The sequence below is a fragment of the Branchiostoma lanceolatum genome, chromosome 5 (assembly GCF_035083965.1).
Source record: "Branchiostoma lanceolatum isolate klBraLanc5 chromosome 5, klBraLanc5.hap2, whole genome shotgun sequence".
Taxonomy (NCBI): Eukaryota; Metazoa; Chordata; class Leptocardii; order Amphioxiformes; family Branchiostomatidae; genus Branchiostoma; species Branchiostoma lanceolatum.
The window spans coordinates 14,260,437-14,279,380 of record NC_089726.1 but is presented as its reverse complement, the minus strand read 5'-3'; the positions used below and the strand labels follow the sequence as shown (position 1 = coordinate 14,279,380).

The window sequence follows — 18,944 nt, the reverse complement described above, 5'->3', positions numbered from 1 at the left end:
AGGCATCTCTGACAGCGCAAAGCAGGGATGTTAGTGTTTTTTGGTGGGATTAGGGTAAAAAAAGTGGTGAGAAGAGGCCCATTTATATACTAGTATAGCTAAGTGTGTCCAATCGTACGTCATTAACTACCCATCAGAAGTTGACAAAACCTGCATGTGCTCCTTGACAATGAAAGCCAACGTGTTCTGTTGTCTTCTACTAGAAGTCGTCTCTCGTAACATGCCGCTCATTGAGGGCCTTTAGCGGCTTTACATAAAAGTACACGCTACACAGACCAATCCGGTGTCGATGGACCTGAGAGGTCCCTTCCCATATGTAAGATGAAGAGTTGTTTAATGGCCAAAGTCATGATGGGAAACTGCTGGTGTCCACATATGTCCAGGATTCCTTGACCCGTTTTTAACTTTATTACGTCCAAAATATGATGATACATGTCTACATCAAGGTAGCGCTTCTGCTGACGGACATGGTGTTACATAGGCTCCTCGCTCGGCGCCTAAAGTCGACCCGTTTTATGCCAATTCGTGTCTTAAATGTATACTAGTGTTGAGATATCTGTGCCTAAAGCTTTCCATGGATTTAAACCTAATTTCTTGTATAGGGAACAGGAACTACACAATAGAGCAAATAAAACAAAATAATGAATTATGTTCATGGCACCCTGTAACACAAGTGGTTCCTTGCGGATTTTTATGTGTTTATGAAGTTATGGGGGTCAATTCACCCTTCAAGCTGCAGGAGAGGTCAAGGCCACAATGCCCAGGGTAGCAGCGATAAGGACCACCCCCTTTTCTGCAGTTTGAGGGGTGAATTGACCCCCATAACTACATAAATATTCACAGGGAAGCTAGACCCGTCTGCCGTACTGGGAACAATTGCAGGAAAAGTTACAAAGAATGCAAAACTGGCCAGGAAAATTGATTATGAAAGCCCGATATCATATGAGAGCACCATCAATGGAAGACCTATCGTTCCTTGTGTGGAGGACCGTGTCTAGGTCTGTGTCTTCGCACCTATAAATCAAGATCCTTTTGATGGATTTGTCTTAACTAAAGTGTTTTGGGCATGTCGGTAGTTAAAGAAGGTACCTTAGCCACATTTCAAACACCATAATTACTTCACAGAGGATTGTGTCCTACGGACTCTTGGTTATGATTTATTGCTATATTGATATTTACTACATGTAGTAACGGAGGGTCCCATAACTTCGACAGTACCATAACTTCAAACGAGTTTTACGTGGATTTACGTCTTAGCTCATGTACTGACGTTCCAGGCACCTTGCGATTTTGCTCGGTACTACAGAGCTGAAATACACAGGTAACGGTGTTATCACGTTGCGTGTATTAGGTGCACCGGCGCGTGGATTAGGCGATAAGATCTCTATTTTTCAGGTAAGCTCGGGGCCGTTGACAACAGCTTGGTCGGATATAAAAAACAAATACGGACACATGAGCCGTGTTGTGTTCCAAGGAAGTAAGTCTCTCAGTTAACCTCCTTGGATGTTTGCGCGTCTTTCGTACGTATTGTAGGTGTCAAAGGTGTTCACTTGTCGCATGTTATTGGTGTGCCAAGGAGGTTATAGGGAGACGACCCGTGAAACTTCCGCACCACCTAAATAAAGCACATGCAGTAGCCGCCAGAGTAACACACCCGGTTTTGGAAATTACGGGGCCACGAGCAAGATCTGTCAGAAAGTCAAGCTAGGTCCTATTTTCAGATTATCCTATTGTCTGATTGCCGAATGGCTAAGTCGATAATTGGCAGCACCAGTATGGGTGGTGTCAGGCAGCATTCTTTTCATAGAGAGACTGAGAAGACTGTGGCATAACAGTACCTCTTCTACCCGACCTGCGGTTATAATTCAGATATACACGTTCTTCAAATACCTTGATAGTATCCGCGAGTAGTCTGGTCGGGACCAGTTCAAGTTTAGTACGTCCATTGTTGGATGAATCCTGTTAGACCCTGTTTAATAGAATGGACCCAACACAAAGCACTACAAAATATTTCCGAGTCCTTTTACACATGCTTGATAGGTCAGTCAGAACTGTATAGTTCACCAAGCATTCTCCAAATACAGTGCCAGCCGTAACTGATCTAGTGGTAAACATAATGACAATCTCCCAAAGCAGCCATGATCCTAGGTCCGTGGTATTTGGTTGGTTCCTTCTGTCACTGTTTTGAAAATGCGTCCTTGGCAACATCGCATGATCGACCGTAAGGGTAAGCCCATAAGGTGATTCACCCGCGCGCGACAAACGTTAACAAGAGCCGCCCGAGCCTGGTACTGTAGCGCACATGATCATAAGTCACAATTATAACAACGGCAACTGTGATCACACGTGGAACAAAACAACACACTCTTTTACCTACTATACTGATATATCTTATTTGTGGGAGGTAATAAACCAATACAGAAATTGGCCACTTGTTTTTTTTTAAACTGTGTTTTATTTGCATAGGCAAGTCACGGTTATTGCACACACCCTATTGACCACTGTCAGGCTATTTACCCGCCAGTTATTGATAGTTACTGGTGCACTAAGGTGTCCCCTTACTCACACACATACACCTGCCTGGTACCGTACGGCACGGTGTCCCCTTTCACCAACACCTTTCACGGCAGAGGCAGCGGCACTAGCCACGCCCCCATAACAATAGGTGATATCGTAAGGCTCCCCCGTTTTGAACTGTCACAATATGCGCGGCTACACGTACAACTCTTTAGTACAACGGAGCTCTTACATTGATCCAGCGGGTTATACGACCGAAGTCTACTTTCTGTTCCAGTTCAACATTAGTGGCTGACCAAAGTACCGCATGTTTTAATATACGGACTCTTTGAGCGTGAACGTAAGAGGTTGTATCTACAAAACGTCATCAGGGATTATCGACCATCCAATCATCGCCGTTCTGTTATAACTTCACCTTGCTGCAGGGACATGATGTCCAGTCTCTTAATGATGGCGTTCTCCGGGCAGCTCGATGAAATGCTACAAGAAGGGAAACATGTCAGCTTTGTGGATTATATTCGTCGCGTGTCGGCGGGGTTGACATCAACGCTACTCCGCCCTGAAGCCGCTTGGGGTGAAGGTTACAGTTCCGTGTTGTGCAGTAAGAAAGGCTCGACGCTGGTAAAGAGTGTTGGAAAACGCGGGACAGACGATGAAGGATGCTGCTGGCCAAGTTCCATGATTGTGAGTCAAGAGGGAGATGTCATAGTGGCTGACCGCACGGGCAAATGCCTCAGGGTATTTAGTAACACCTGGGAGTTAAGGAGGGAAATCTCTCTCAGCTACAAGCCACTCTGCATGGCATTGTTTGACAACGAAACCTTGGTAATCACAGGAGACGCACAAAACATCCACTTGTTGGATTACCTGCAAGGGAAGCAAAAGTGTGTCATCCGGGTGACTGGGCTGGAAGAGACTGTTTGCCCATCAGGTGTAGCTGTGGACAGTCTGGGACGGATCATCGTTACTTCTAATCGGCAAGGCTACGTCCTGAACTGCAATGGGGAGGTGTTGACTATACTGGACAGGGAAGGACAATTGGGAGACTATCTAAATATTACCACCAACAGTAAAGGCGATATCATCCTGAGCGATTTCTTCAACAGCAGCGTGCATGTGTTTGACTCAACCGGCGGATTTGTTCACAGTTTCAGTTCCCATGGGTCAGGGGACGGCCAGTTGGACCATCCCATGGGTGTCTGTACGGACGGGATGGACAGCATTCTCGTAGCTGACTCAGAAAACCACCGCATCGCCAAGTTCAGTGTGGATGGGGTCTTCGTAGAACACATGGCCACGCGAGAAAGCGGCTTGAAGTTCCCTTATGAGGTGACGATATCTACAGACCGAAGGCAGCTAATAGTCTGTGATTGTGACTTCAACGGTTTTATCAAAGTGTTTTCCATTAACGATTAATGAACGTTGCCCCTACTTTTAGCAATGGTGTGTTATTGTACCCACCAAGCAGAGGTTGGGGGAGAAAATTGTGATCTTATCACATGCCCCGTTTTCTGTCGGCTCTCTCCCCAACCTCTGCTTGGAGAGTAGTGTTCTTGTACATGTTCGTCTGATTCAATGTCAAAGCCAGGCAGAGCCAACTACATATCTTGTGATGCGAAATGCATGCTCCATTCATTTTCTTTGCAGTGTAAAAATCCCAGAAAAATATTGAAAGCATCCTGGAATTAGATAGACAACACTGACAACTAATGATCCAATATCACTGCATGATTTGTTACAAATCGCTTGTGCTTTTTATAATGATAGAACACGAAAGCAAAAATGTGGAATGCAAACAGTTCATTTTATTACCATTATCAAATATACCAAAAATACACATCAACATATTACATCCAGCTCTCTTGCAGTAAAACATTTCATTAGTAGAAAGTGCAGGACCGACAGCCACCAGACACTACATCATGTTCCACTCTACCAGCCAATAAGGTCCATCCTATTTACAGCAGTTACCTACATCTGACTGTTGAATCTACATCCTTATCTACAACTGTACTTCCAGTCCCACCAGTGCCTTAAATGATGTCAGTTACTTGTTTTGCTTCGCCTGGATACCATTCTGGTTAGCTCTGTGTCTGCCTCAAAATCCCACCCCATGTATAAATACCTATTTAACAACTTGTACACCAATACGTGATACTGTTCATAATCTTAATAATCATAATTACATTTCATGTATCTTATTATCTCTTGTCAGCTGTTTAATCCTAAGTTCAAAGGAAGACCAGACTCACATTTATGTGAGAATTCATGCACTTGGAGCTGTACACACTCTTCCTGCCTTTGTCAGCAAATGGGAGAGATTACCTACCATTGGCAGATATTTTCAGTCTCATCATGATTACAGAATATGTGTTTGTGTGCCAAGTAATCTGATCCCACCATCTATTTGGCATGTTTGCCCTTAAGGCAGTGAACAATGTCTTATGTTCCCAGCAAACGTTCTGCTATGAAACAGGTTCTGAGACAGTCAAAAGTTCCATGTCAGATACAGTGTTGCTGCCATTGACTGTGAGATCCTACAGTTTGTTGAACAAAATCAATATTTTTCACAATAAAGGTTCGGACAGAAGACTGAATGAATCTACTTTCTTTGCATGATTCTTTTCTCAAATATCAAGCATTTCAGGAAGACATTACTAACATACAGCAGCTTCCAGGCTAAGATAAATAGTAGATTCCAATAATTGTTTTCTCTAAGGATGTGACTTCGCAGAAAAGAAAACTTCAAGAAAGAAAAGTATATTTTCTAAAACTTTAAGGATGGCTTTTTGACAGATACCAACAGTAACTACACCTTATCAATAAGATACAGATGCCCCCCCTTACTTTGTTACCTTGTAATATTTACAAACAATTGATAGAACATCAACAAGTTGCAAGAAGAAATCATGCCGTAGTGTCCAACTTTACAAAAATCGGCTCATTCCTTCCTGCACTATTAACAAGAGAATCAATTGCAAAGGTTTTCACCAGCAAGCTGTCTGCCCAACCATGTTTACAGGTTGGCAGTGACACATTTGTACACAAATACACATACCTACAAACACCAAACAGAACCAAACTCTTATCTTACAAACAGCTCTCAACACATTTGCTAGCTAAACCAGTGTCAAAAGAAAAACATAGTGATAAATATCCCAACATTAACAGTTAACTTGCCCTACACTAACATTCTTTACTAACATACACATCTTCCCCTACATTACATTTGATTTTCTTCATTTACAAAAATAGTCATCTGCTTTGATAGTGAAGTTACCATTTACGTACACATATATAGCCTCGAAGACATTAACATGTCAATTGAACCTGAAGTCCACTTACTTCTCACAATGGTTTTTCCTGGATAAAAACTGGCATGTTAATCATTTCACAAGTCATTATCAAATGCTGCTACATTCAACCGCATTCTACAAGCTCTCATATACATTTCAGGAAGCATAAGCAATACTGTCAACGATGCCCATTCAAGCAACATGTTAACTTATCTGCAGGTACAACAGAATTGGTGGTTAAACCTTTCTATTCTACACATATTTTCTATGGTATCTTCTGAAAGGTCCTAAGAACTGGAAATCACAAACAAGTCTTTGATATTACATTTTAATCCTACATCACCTTACATACAACACTCACTACAGTCAAACGCTGCTAGATGGCACCGAATTCAGTAACTTGTATTGCAAAGCAACACTTAACTGGCATATCTTTACCCTTTATCTTTCCATCAAAACATCTCGTTATCACTCACTCACTCACTCACACTCACTCGCTGCCTGGTGTATCAACCCATATCTATGATGAGGTCGACAGGTGTGACTGATGGTATACAAGTTTACTATCCCTTAAGCTGAAGGATAGTCTACACATTGTCATGCTAGTAAGTACAGTTTGAAGGGCAGTAACTGTTTAAGATTCCATTTTACGCAATAAACACATCAAGCCATCTTTACACTGCAGTAATGCAAAAATATCTGAGGAGAATAGTTTTGTAATAGCTTGATTAATTTGTACTCCAAGCCGCCTTCCCACTGAATGGTTAGGTGGGTTTGTGTGCAACAGACTAGGTATATTGGTACAGTGTCCTTTACACAAACAAGTCACACAGTGTTCTGTGTTGGCTCTGACATCCCCCTTTTGGAGTTGTCTGACAATGTAAATCGTTTAGTGGTTCAAGCGTGGGTCAGCATTACATGCACATGTCTATACATTTTCTTCCCTTTGCCTGCAGTGATAGGGAAGCATTCGTATTTTGTAGAAACTTTCAGTGGTACATGTTACACTCCTTGCAAAATTAAGTACAACCAGTGAAATAATTATCCACTTATATGAGAAAATCAATATTTGTAATATATATATATACTCAAGGTTTAGTATTTATGGTTGACTTGCTTTAAAACACAAAACATATTTGCAACATATTGTGAACAGCACTTAAATGTTGATGTTTTTCAAAAGAATTTTGGATATGGCATTGAAATCATTGTTTGTGTATGGCGAATACATTAACATCACAGGTCCTTGTCATGCAATAGTAGCTGTCAATAAAAAAATTATTTCCCAAGTTTTACGGAACTACTGTGATGGTAGCTGTAACAACAGAATGCCAGATGTCAGCTCTCACAACAAGTAAACACATCAAGCTTGCTTATACCCTAGATCTACATGCAGCTTTGTTTTTTGGAGTGTGAAAGATGGGTGTGGTGCTTGTGTTGTCAGACCTCCCCTGCCATGGTGGACGCTACCTGCTCCAGCTTGTAGGCTAACTTAAACTTCCTGGCTGTGTCGTCCATCTCCAATAGACTCAGTAGCTGCAAACAAAATACAACGGCATTAATTATACCATAACACAAGGTACTGTCTGCATGTAAAACATGCCGCAGAGGACATGAATTACACAGTATCATGCATTTATACTACTATTCGAGTGAAGAGAAAAAAATCTTTAGAAACATCCATCTTCAAAATTCTCCATTTTCATTATAGCTTTTTATAGATCTAAATACACATATTCAATGGTCATCCTTGACAGAAATTGAGACCTTGAAATCCAGAACCAAGAAAGAATTCAGTGAAAAATTTCAGAAAAAAATTCAGTGACCTTCTCAGTCTCAGCATTCTATGATATTGTCATGCTTGCAAAAACTGTTTCGTTACAGATGAAGAAAATGCTGCCTACCTCCTCACTGTACTTGTTGGCATAGCTGTAGAGCTCGTGCAAGGCACTGATGGTGTTGTACTCGTTGTAGTGCAAGCGTGACTCTTCGGCCAGCACGGCGTTCATGTCCTGGTCACTGATTGGTGGGATGGCCTGGATGTCCTGGTAGTACCTGAACAATCATGGAAACAGACAGGTTAAGTACAGCAAACTTTACTTTTTTTTTTACCCACAAAGTAACAATGATCATTGGAAAGTTTAAGAGTAAAGCTAGATGTTCTAAACCCTGTCTTTACTCATGATCATTGTAACATTTGTCTGGCTATTGATACTTAATACCGTTACTGTAACAGAATACTTTTTGACAGGATTTGTGGCAACTGTCCTTTGAATATAGGTTTACACTATTCAAGATATGCTGTTCTGCTGACTTGCTTCCTCCCTGATTCTGAGTCATGTTTGTAAAGTGTTACTTCCATTAGCTAGGAAGATAACTCTTTGAATACACTTCAACATCCATCCAGCAGAGTAGTTAGGCAAAAATAACCTTCAAATAATCTTCTCTCTACATGTAGCTAGTAAACCCCCTGACCTGTTGACCCAGTTCTTGTACTGTGGAATGTCCTTGGCATACAGCAGCTTGCTGGAGGGGGAGTCCTTCCCCAGCCGGTGGTCGGAGATGGAGCAGGAGTCCATGAAGGTCTGTGCGATGACTGACAGGCAGGCATCAACCGTGTTGGACTTGTAGATGTCAAACACAAAGTTGGGGTTCTTGATGAGGTTTATCCAAAATCTAAGTGGCAGGCTGCGGAAAAAGGTACGAAGGACAAGACTTGACATGTGTAAATAATAACTGTAAAACATTTTTTTCTTTTACCTAACAATATACATATCTACAAACTAATTTCATCGCATGTGACATACTGTGACAACTGTTTAAAAAATTGTCAATTCAATGAGCGTGCTTTCTTCTTTAGATAAGCATTGTCAGTGGCTATGCATTTTACTGTTCCACTGGTGTCTCACCATCAACTAGCTAGTTACTGCTCACTCAATCACCGACAGCATACCTTTGACTGCAAATCAGTATGTTGCATTGTGCTGAGCTACAGCACAATGTAGTAACATATTAAGTAAACCACATTTCCCACCTGTTGCTCTTCCAGGTGTGAATGACACTGGGGTCGGTGATGGCATGTCGCTCCGCCTGCTCGTCCAGGAAGTCAAACAGGTACTTGATGGCGAGAGGCAGCGTACTACCACGGTGCGCCGTGCTGAATATCGTCTCAAACAGGTCATCTACAAACTTCTGCAGCGTGCCCTGGGGACAGGAACAGAAATGGAGGCATTAACTATAATTCTGCAATCGACTAACCATTGGCAGTAAATGGGAAAAACTAGGATGTGGGTTTTAAGTATGTTTCTTGTGGAGCAAATAGTAAGAGGATACAGACAGATTCATTAGGACTTTACTCATATAATTGTAATGTGTTTCTTTGTTATATTTTGTACGATCCTTACTTCTGTAATAAAAGTAAGGGTTGGACAATTACATTTGTATGACCTCAATCAAAAGAAACCTGCAGGCCAATTTGAGCTTCTTGTGAGTACACAAAGGTTCAAACAAATCAAACAAAACAAATAGAAATAGAAGAAGTGGTTAGCAGTAGTACCTTGGTGGCCAGGAGCCTGGTGAGATAGATCTCTGACACCATCTTACTGCCTCTGTCTCCCTCTCGCTGCATGTCCTGGTCATGATGCTTCACCTCAAGTCACAAAACAGAAACACAATTAGGCCAGGTGAATTTGCACATTAACTCACCTTAAACAGTAACAATTGCAGACCCATAATTCATGTCACTGTTTGGCCATAGAATTGAAGAGGAATGCTGGATACACAAAATCAAAACACTGCACTGCAGCTGAAAACTTCAAAAAAGGAATATCATTCTCCATGTCTGGCATCCCAACTCTGAAAGGACAGTTTCTGCCAAATTCAAGTGTTCAACATGGCCACAGTATAGGCAGTTCCCTTTAAATATGAGCAAGAAAGGCAATAAAACGCTGTTGAAAATTTGAATACTGGCTTTGGACGCTGGAAACGATGTTGTTACAATTTTTTGGTTAAAAGACACAAAATTAATGCGAAATGTGTGTTTTTTTTTGTTGGTATAACCGAAGTCCTGGCCCTTCCACGGGTCCCCGGCGATTCGACCCATGGTCAGGCCAGTACATGTACCTCGGGCGATATGAAATGCACCGTGTTGTATTCTATATGTAATATCCTCCACCCTACTGACCAGGTGCCACAGCTTGATGCCGTTCTCCATGTGATCAGGAGTGATGATGGGGGAGGTGGACCTGCTGGCAGGGCTGCCGGGGAACCTGCTCAGCCCAGGACTGCTCACATTCATGCAGTCAGCTGCTGGAAAAACAACAAAAGAAAGTAAGACAAGGTTCCAGGACTGCTCACATTCATGCAGTCAGCTGCACTCTACTACATAACACATACACATCTACATGTATATACTAAGGATGCTTTTCCAGTGCAACTGCTACTTGTACAGAGATCCAACAAGAATCTATTTGTAGAAGTACTGACACTACATACTATGGTGTGGGAAATATGCAGCATTGTCAATCATTGTCACTTTTTACTTAGCCAGTTAACATTTATAAAAAACATAATTATGTTCAGCTGTTTCTTGTACATGTAGTAAGTTGTCTACAGCTAGTGTCTACAGATCTGAAGTCATCATTTTCATCTGATTGTTCTAGATAGTGATTTTGTGAGAAGGATAAAGTGTAAGGAAAAAGTCCTCAGACCTCCATTACCATACGGGTTCTTGGTGAGCGACTTGGTGGACAGGGCGGACAGGCCTGAGAAGCCGGACAGGTTGAAGTACCCGGTCTGCTGTCTGGGGACCAGTGCCATGATGGCTCCATCTGGGACCTGTACAGAAACATTGCAGATGAAACTTTGCTCTGCTGTGGGTGTACATGTATTACAGTAACATTACAGGTTAACCTTTACTCTTTATAGGTTAACCTTGTATCTTCTCAACCAAGTAACAAGCTACAGTGTCGTTGGTCGACCTTGGCTGTCTCATGTATTTCATGTTTCAGCCAAACCAATAAACAAATAAACTTTTACACTGCTGTGGGTGCATCAATCCACCGGATTTGTATCCGCAATGCATCTCAGTCAACAAGCTTTGGCTGTATTTGTTGATTGCCAGAAGGTTGGCGAATCTCAAATTGTTGTGATATTTATGCCCAAAGGCTACATGTAGTGCAAATGCCTTCTTGTGATGTGTGGGATCATTCTGGCTATATATATGCAAATGCTGCTGTGTTTGGGGGCATTTGTAAAGAACAGCACGAATGTTTTGTAAACAGAGGCACATGTACCTGATAGTGAGACAGGGTGTTGATTCTCTTCCACTCGCCCTCAGGTTTGGAGGTCAGGTCATCATCCTGAAGGGTCAGTCTGCCCAGTCGGCCTTGTCTCCACTCTGCACACACAACAGCAACAAACAAACAGGTTTAACACACTTCAAAAACACATATGACACAACAACACACTTCATGTTTTTCTTGATGCATATCTTCCTGTCCGTTGTGCATGAAAATTAGTCATAGTGATAGATGTATATTTGGTTGCTCAGTAGTTAAGTGTTTATCACTCTACAGGTACCTCCATGCAGAATATTGGTACAATGGTGTATGTGGCGTCAAAGCTGTGTTCAAAGACACCAAACAAGAAAATGAAAGTGGGTTAATTGTATGGTACAACAAGGGGATACTAAGATACAACATAGTTAAGCGAACGTGCAACAAAAATCAACTTTCATCTTTGCTGCAATGTGCATGTCCACATCTATATTTTTCCCTTGATGCCAGATATTTTATCTTTATTTCTTTAGAGTACAAGATGACAAACTTAAATCATTGATATCGGTATTAGGCATCAAGAATGGTTGAAATACTAAACAAAACTACTTTGTAAGGCAGCTATCAATAACATGGAATTGTTCGTACATGACTGTATCATTACAGGGTGGCCTTCAATCCTAATAAAATATTAAACGCACTTTGGATACTCCTTTGTCACAAATAGTGGAAAAGATTAAAAGATACTGCATCACATTTGAAAACAATTATATTAATTGCTCCTTTTCTTTGTACTATGCTGTGTGTGCCGAGTGTTACTGCCACATACAATGAGAATTATTTCCTGTTGAAAGAGCATTCTACATTAGGGGGGCACAATAAACCTGGATGCTGAACAATAAATAAGCCATTCTGAAGGCCAATGCCCCATACCATTTGTATCTGTATGTTGTATATATCATCAGTATGTGGTACTGTGGTAGACATGGACATATGCACCAAATACATTTGATTTTTCCTGTATCACAGTAGGCATGGAATAGTTAGAAGTGAAATAAAGGGGGAAAACAAAATGTATATTATCAAGAAAAAATTGCCCCACTAGACTAAGACCCGAAAAAGTGAAAAAAGTGCCCAGAAAGAGTGTAATGGAATGGGTACAGACTTATCACAGAGGCAGGTCCATGCAAGGGGCTTATCCCATGGAAAAGACCTGTATGGCAGAAGGGCAGAGTGCAAGAAAACAGTGTTTGCCAGAGTTGATCTGCACACTGTCATGTCACAACCTAATCAGTCAATTTGGACAAAAATTCTAGATTCAGTCCAACAAGAAAATTTCTCTTTTATTATTTTTCTTCAAATTACAGATTGTGAAGCCCTAAGTTTGCATATTTGCAGCATGTATTACATCAGGAATCAGAAAGCAGGCCAGTGACCAAGTCACAAAGTCCTCTTACTGTTACAGTGTTACAAAACTGTAGTGCAGGACGATGAAGAATAAAGTGACACATCCAAATTTTTCATCTGCCAGCTTTTTCTGTACTGTTTCTCACTAAGCCTCTGCTTAACACATTATTTTCCATTTGTTTATAAGCATATGCATAATTTTTATTTGAAAGCAAAAGAGGAAAATTTTGATGTGTCACTTCACATACCCTGCACTACACTTCAGATTGACATGTGCATGATTTTGCGTGACTCTGGCAATTGTGGAAGTTAAAACAATGATGAATACAGTACAGTGTGGAGAGGTATGAAAGGATTGCACACACAGACAAACACACTACAGTTGTACATGATGAAACTTTGCAGAGCAGTGGGGGAGGGAAAGATGCCAACATGTCAAGCACACAAATACTTTTACTGATATATGTACATCACAGATAATGGATAATGAATGACAATGAATGATCATGATGCAGTATCAAAACTATAACATATTCTATATCCCAACTCTACCCTCAGAATACATGCACATATCTGGTCAGTGGTCTTTATGTAGTGGTGTGTGAAATGCATTCTCCAACCATGCATGTGACAAAAGTTACACAAACTATTGCAATCTTTTGTGAGCACACATCTTCAAAAATGTGGTAAACCACAGAGCACTACCTCGAATGAATGATGCAAGACATTCAGCTAGTCATCAATTTGTAATGCTTGAGGAAAAGGATTATAATTTTTGAGAAAGAGGACAAATGTTAGGAAACATGGTTTAAATGGAGCTACCCTTACTCAGAAGGTCATCACCATCAGAGTCTGAGTCTTCCTGGTCTCCACTATCTTGTGTCAGAGTTGATTTTGACCTTGGTACCTTGCAGCAGGCCTCTGTCACATTTACACACATGGACACACACAGGCAACAGCAGGGTGATGGAATGATCATGACATGGAGCATAACAGAACCCCAATGACCATCCATTGGTAGGACCTCTCTAAAGACACTATCATGATTTTTTAAATGGCCATTTTTATTAGCCAGTGTTGAAAGCCATCTACTGCGGACTATAGTATAGGACACAGGGATATCCTAAGATGAGAAACAGGGCTTATCAAACACTTAACCCACTATTATCATTTTTTTTCTTGGGGGAAACCTTCCTCTAAATACCAAGGGAAATTAACAACAGTATTGTAAAGACAGTGTCAGGTACTGGCTGCTTCTAGTTTGTTTTGCTTTTTTGCTTATACAATATGATTACAGCATCTAGAAATGTATGTTTCAAGGAGTGTGTTGTGCGAGAGGAAACACAATGAAGAGACACTGACACAATGCAGATAGTGGAAGGAAGACAGTGCTGAGTGTATAAGATGCAGCACACTGACCTAAGTCCACGTCATCCTTGTGTGGCCTGTAGGAGAAGGGCGTGCTTCTGTAGATGGCGTCGAGAAGTTTCTCCTTGACTTGTGTGATGGTGTCGCAGTCCAACACTTTCACAGGGATGGGCTGGCTGTCATCCACACCAACCACGTTCACGGTCTGTGTCAACGTATATAACATCTGTTCAATGCTGCTCAGCACAATACTAGAACCAAAAATTTAATTTCACAGCTGTAACAAGCTCTTCTGAAATGAACTTAGAAATTAACGTAGAATTCAATATACTCACCAGTATTTTATACTCTATCTGCTGTCTAATAAGCTTTTCCTCACTAAGCGAGTATCTGGCCTCGCCTGTGACAGTGTCCACTGGACCTTTCTCCACCTGCTGTTTGATGGCACGGAACAGCATGTACAGGGGCTCGCCTGCACACTCCTGTGGGAGGGGGGCAGACAAGTCAGAACATATACATTGTACATCCTAACATTCCTGTTTTAGCAGACAAGTCAGAAAACAAACAAAACTAGATGTACATGGGGTTGCCTGCACACTCTTATGCATCTTGGCAAAACATATGCAGAGGCTCACCTCCTCACCCACATAACTTTTTGGGAGGGGAACATATAAATCTCAACATAACTACCTTTATTAAGTGTAAATAAAAACCCTGACATTTGAGCAAACTTGGATTGACAGTTGGTAGGGTAAACAACAGGTTCAAGACTTCAGTAGCTACTGACCCTGAGGAACTTGTAGAGCATGAATGACATCCAGTTGGTCAGCATTTTCTCAGCAACGGACTCTGTTCTCCTCATCAGAAGTTTGGGGTTCTTACTCTCCAACACTGTCCTGTCAATCAACTGGGCCAGGAGGGCTTTTAGAATGCTGTAAAAATGCAAAAAGAAACGTTTTATACTACACCATACTGTCATACATTGACATGATACATGATGACATTCTTAAAAGCAAGTTCAATAGGGTGTGGTAAAGAAAGGTCGTACTTGTTAAGTTTGCAACATCCCGTTTATTATATTGCAATACTACACGAGAACAGCATAGCATTCCCAAATTGTCTGATACCGTTAAGTTAGCAAAAAAAGGTTGGCGAATTTAGGTAGTAAATTCAAACGAGTTACTGTCACTGTATGCAACTCCATGCAACTCCATTTTGTACCAGACTGGTATTAATGTTGGCAATGCAAAAAGGAATAACAAGGAAGCAATCACTTACTCAGTTGCATAGTCCATTCTTCCCTGCAGGGCAACCATGACTAGGGATGCCACATTACATCTGTGGTGAAAAAGAATGCATCAGTCTTTGATAATGCCAGCCTTGTCAAAACAAGGCGGCAGGCGGCTATTTTCACCGCCTACTTTCAATTTTGTGCCGGCTACTTTTGTGTAGAATTTTAATAAAAAGCACAACTAAATTTTAGTTACAAAAGTTAAGTTTTAAAATGCACATAAAAGTTACCCAGAATATACCAAAAACCATATTTCATTAGGGGTCTCAATTTACATTTTTTTTAGGGGAAGGCCCCCCAGACCCCCCCTACGGGAGGGGGAGACCGTACCCACCCCCGCGAGCGACTTCTTTGCTCGCATAGGGCCAGACTGAATACAGGGCCCGCCTGTTACTTTTGGATATTAGCCTCCTACTCTAAAATTTTGTGACAAGGCTGAATGCTGTTTAAATAACTACCAGAAAATCTATTGGTTGTATTGTAGGCCTAATTTCTTACTTTTCCCTTATTCTTGTAATCAATAATAGTTTTCATCACTATCACAAAACTTTGGGTGGTTCTGAGTGTGATTATGCTTAATATTGTCATGGACACAACTACAATCATCGCAATCATGGTCATGATGCAGTAATTACTAATTACATTTTTATAATTAGCAAGATTAGTAGACTGATTCATTTTCCCACCTGTCTCTCATGGTGAAGTTTTTCTGCTCCTCCAAGGTCCGTATGAAGAGCACGAGGAATGTCTTGTTGTTGATCAGCTGACCAAACTGTTTCAACCCTTTCTCCATGTAGGCAGCCTTCCCCCCTGGAACCTACATAAAACATTACAGAATTCCATATTACAACTTCCGCCTGTGAATAGCTCCACCTAGCAACTGTCATCAAAATTGCAATGAAGTTCATCTCTTTCCTTTGGACCCTGCACAAAACAGAAGAGGCCAGAAACCTGTACATTGTGACTATCTACTCTGAACAGCGCAACCCAGCAACTATCTTCAGAATTGCAGGAAACTGTATCTCTAAAGTAGGCCAGTTCCACGAGCAGACACCACAACTTTCCAATACAAGTGACACAATCAAGATGTACCTCTAAGTCTCTGAGGACAGGGTGGTCGTCACAGCCAGGGAACAGGACCCTCATGGTGTAGTTTCTGTAATCCAGGAAGGGAATGCCTCCTCCCTCCAGGTCATTGGTCAGTTCTGTGATGTCTGTCTGCAGCTCTGCAAAGGCTGTGGGAAATCAGACCAACAACAAGTCTGTTAAATATCTTCAACCTCGACATTGCCACAGACTGCTCACAGACAGGACAGGACAAAACAGGATTTGGATCTTAGTTGCTAAGTTGCTTGATTTACAGGAAAACAAGAAGAAAGTTTATCACAAAATAACCAGAAATCAAGACAGTTGACAGGCACATGCTAATCACCAACTGTCTCTTCTTAAGACCACCAGACCCACCTTCCTTACACTCCCTGGCCACTCGAGACTCCAGGATGTCCATCTGCATCTGCATCTTCTTCAGGACCCTGTCTGACTCCTTAGACTTCCTCCTGTAGACGATGAGGATGATCATGATGACCACCAGAGCCAGCCCTGCGGCCACACCCAGCCCGATCTGTGCCTCCAGCGGGAAGTTGATTCCTGCTCCAGAATAGTCCAGATAGCCAATGAAAAACTCTAAGTCTCCAACAAGAACCTGTGTAAAAAGTAGATAAAAAAGGACAATCAAAAGTGAGCCCAACATTTGATTACACTGCTGCAGGGGTCCATGACACGGGTGGGCAGCAGTCAGCTAGTCTTCACATCGCATGTCCAGCAGGTCCACACTGGTAGGACTGCACACTTTAATGCCCTTCCTAATAAAAGGGAATGTGAAAATGACATTTCTTTCTGATATGAAAAGAACATGACACATACCAAGACCTGTGGCTGTGCCCCGTAGTTGAGGCCTCCGTCCTCCTCCACACGTGCAGGCTTGGCTTCAGGCGGTCGGCAGGTCAGTAAGTCCTTCGCCAGGGATGTGACGTTACAGCGCTGGTTGCCGATCAGGACCGTGATGTCTTCCTCCTTGATAACCAGCAGAAGGTTCTCACCCTGAAGAAATATGAGTTAGAAGAACAGTTATAGTTTCCATCTTTACCTCTACCAGGAGGTTCTTCAATGATTTTTTCCAAGAGCCCATCAGCAGCAGAGATACAACCAATTTTTGATACATAGTGTCCAACAGCCAGTCAGCACCATGGACAGAACCAAAACAACTTACCAGCCAATCAGCACCATGGACAGAACCAGGTAACTTTCCACCTAATCAGCACCATGGACAGAACCGGATATCTTTCCAGCCAATCAGCACCATGGACAGAACTAGATAACTTACTAGCCAATCAGCACCATGGACAGAACCAGATAACTTACTAGCCAATCAGCACCATGGACAGAACCAGATAACTTACTAGCCAATCAGCACCATGGACAGAAGCAGATAACTTACTAGCCAATCAGCACCATGGACAGAACCAGATAATTTATTAGCCAATCAACACCATTGACAGAACCAGATAACTTACTTGCCAATCAGCACCATGGACAGAACCATATGTTACTTTTTTAGTCTGCATTCTCCTTAGTAATGGCTGAAGAACATCTGACCTACCCTGATGATGAGGTTTTCTGTCATCTGCTCCTCTCCATCCTCAAATGGGTAGAAGATGGGGTCGGGGTAGTACAGGTAGGGTGTGAAGAGGGAGCTGTCCTGGGACAGGTTTCTAGTTGCTAGCACACCGTCCATAATGAAACCGTAGAAGTCAGCTTGAATAGGGTTGTCCTCTGTAGCGTTCCGACTTGCAACAATGCCAGGGGATGGACACTCCATGATGTTTTCTGTCTTGACAACGCAGGGTTCCTGGAAATGGTTACCACAAGACAAAGTTAGGTCTCACTACTCTATCAAATAAAACCTATGTTACAGGCAGTTGCAAGCATACACCCTACATTGTAAGCAAGCACATAGAGGGGCTAGATTGTTCTCATTTATAATCTTGTTCTTGGCCCCTCTGTTGTAAAGATCGCCTATCAGCACAAGGTTTCAATCTATTCTTCTCAGTTCTCAGTTTTGCCTTAAAGGATGATCTTACCCCCGTGAAGGTTTGTCCTCCCACAGTAACTGTCATCCTGGGCTGCTGCACTGAGAACAGGTTGGTCCCCATCACTTGCACTGGGAGGCCACCACTTGTAATAAAGAAGAACAAAAGACTTCATGCACAGAAATATAATTGCAGCAAAAGGAATCATAAAATGATATTCAAAAATATCTATTGGCAAACACAGATTTAGAGGTTGTCATATAGAAATAAATTACCATTCAACGACAAAGAAGTCTGCACTTACAATTTTACAGTCTTACTTCAACTAGCATATGTATACATGTATATTTGTGAATAACATTTGAGTGTACCTCTTGATTGTTTTGTCTGTTAGGATCTGGATGATTGTTGGGTCGACCACGTACTCAAAGCGGATGTTGTTGTTGACCTTGATGGCCCTGTCAAAGGTCATTCTGACCCCTCCCGAGGCCAGCATGGTGGATGGGGAGGTGGTGCACACAGCAGTGGTGGATGTTGTACTGAACACAAACAAACAAAACAAGCAGTTACTACCTGACTGCTTCTTAGAGAAGAAATTTCAGACATATTCTTAAGCTATCTTGACACAAGAAATCAGTAATATTTTCAAGAAAACAATGTTAAGATCTGCACAAAGTAGTACTGTTGAGGAACCCAAATG

At 41.8% G+C, this 18,944-nt stretch overlaps 2 protein-coding genes across 10 annotated transcripts in view; one reads left to right on the top strand and one right to left on the bottom strand.

The window, feature by feature from the left end:
• The first annotated feature begins 1,371 nt into the window (after positions 1-1,371).
• On the top strand, positions 1,372-5,114 carry LOC136435326 (tripartite motif-containing protein 3-like). The gene has a single exon (XM_066428729.1). It carries the CDS (start codon positions 2,947-2,949, stop codon positions 3,931-3,933), a length of 987 nt encoding a protein of 328 aa, XP_066284826.1. The 5' UTR covers positions 1,372-2,946; the 3' UTR covers positions 3,934-5,114.
• LOC136435325 (plexin-A2-like) overlaps positions 4,303-18,944 on the bottom strand; it is a 147,921-nt gene continuing 133,279 nt past the window's right edge. For 4 of the 9 annotated variants that reach the window (XM_066428717.1, XM_066428722.1, XM_066428723.1 and 1 more), the window contains exons 17-36: positions 18,616-18,783; positions 18,296-18,389; positions 17,815-18,063; positions 17,079-17,255; positions 16,620-16,857; positions 16,248-16,390; positions 15,842-15,972; positions 15,143-15,202; positions 14,652-14,796; positions 14,200-14,346; positions 13,916-14,069; positions 12,255-12,302; positions 11,108-11,211; positions 10,523-10,649; positions 9,997-10,121; positions 9,370-9,462; positions 8,848-9,017; positions 8,289-8,501; positions 7,718-7,868; positions 4,303-7,349 (exon numbers count right to left, since the gene is read on the bottom strand). In XM_066428717.1, the coding sequence (XP_066284814.1) occupies positions 7,254-7,349; positions 7,718-7,868; positions 8,289-8,501; positions 8,848-9,017; positions 9,370-9,462; positions 9,997-10,121; positions 10,523-10,649; positions 11,108-11,211; positions 12,255-12,302; positions 13,916-14,069; positions 14,200-14,346; positions 14,652-14,796; positions 15,143-15,202; positions 15,842-15,972; positions 16,248-16,390; positions 16,620-16,857; positions 17,079-17,255; positions 17,815-18,063; positions 18,296-18,389; positions 18,616-18,783 (2,833 nt within the window). In that variant the 3' untranslated portion in view covers positions 4,303-7,253. The remainder of the gene's footprint in view (positions 7,350-7,717; positions 7,869-8,288; positions 8,502-8,847; positions 9,018-9,369; positions 9,463-9,996; positions 10,122-10,522; positions 10,650-11,107; positions 11,212-12,254; positions 12,303-13,915; positions 14,070-14,199; positions 14,347-14,651; positions 14,797-15,142; positions 15,203-15,841; positions 15,973-16,247; positions 16,391-16,619; positions 16,858-17,078; positions 17,256-17,814; positions 18,064-18,295; positions 18,390-18,615; positions 18,784-18,944) is intronic. The other 5 variants (XM_066428725.1, XM_066428724.1, XM_066428726.1 and 2 more) reach the window with 5 other exon arrangements.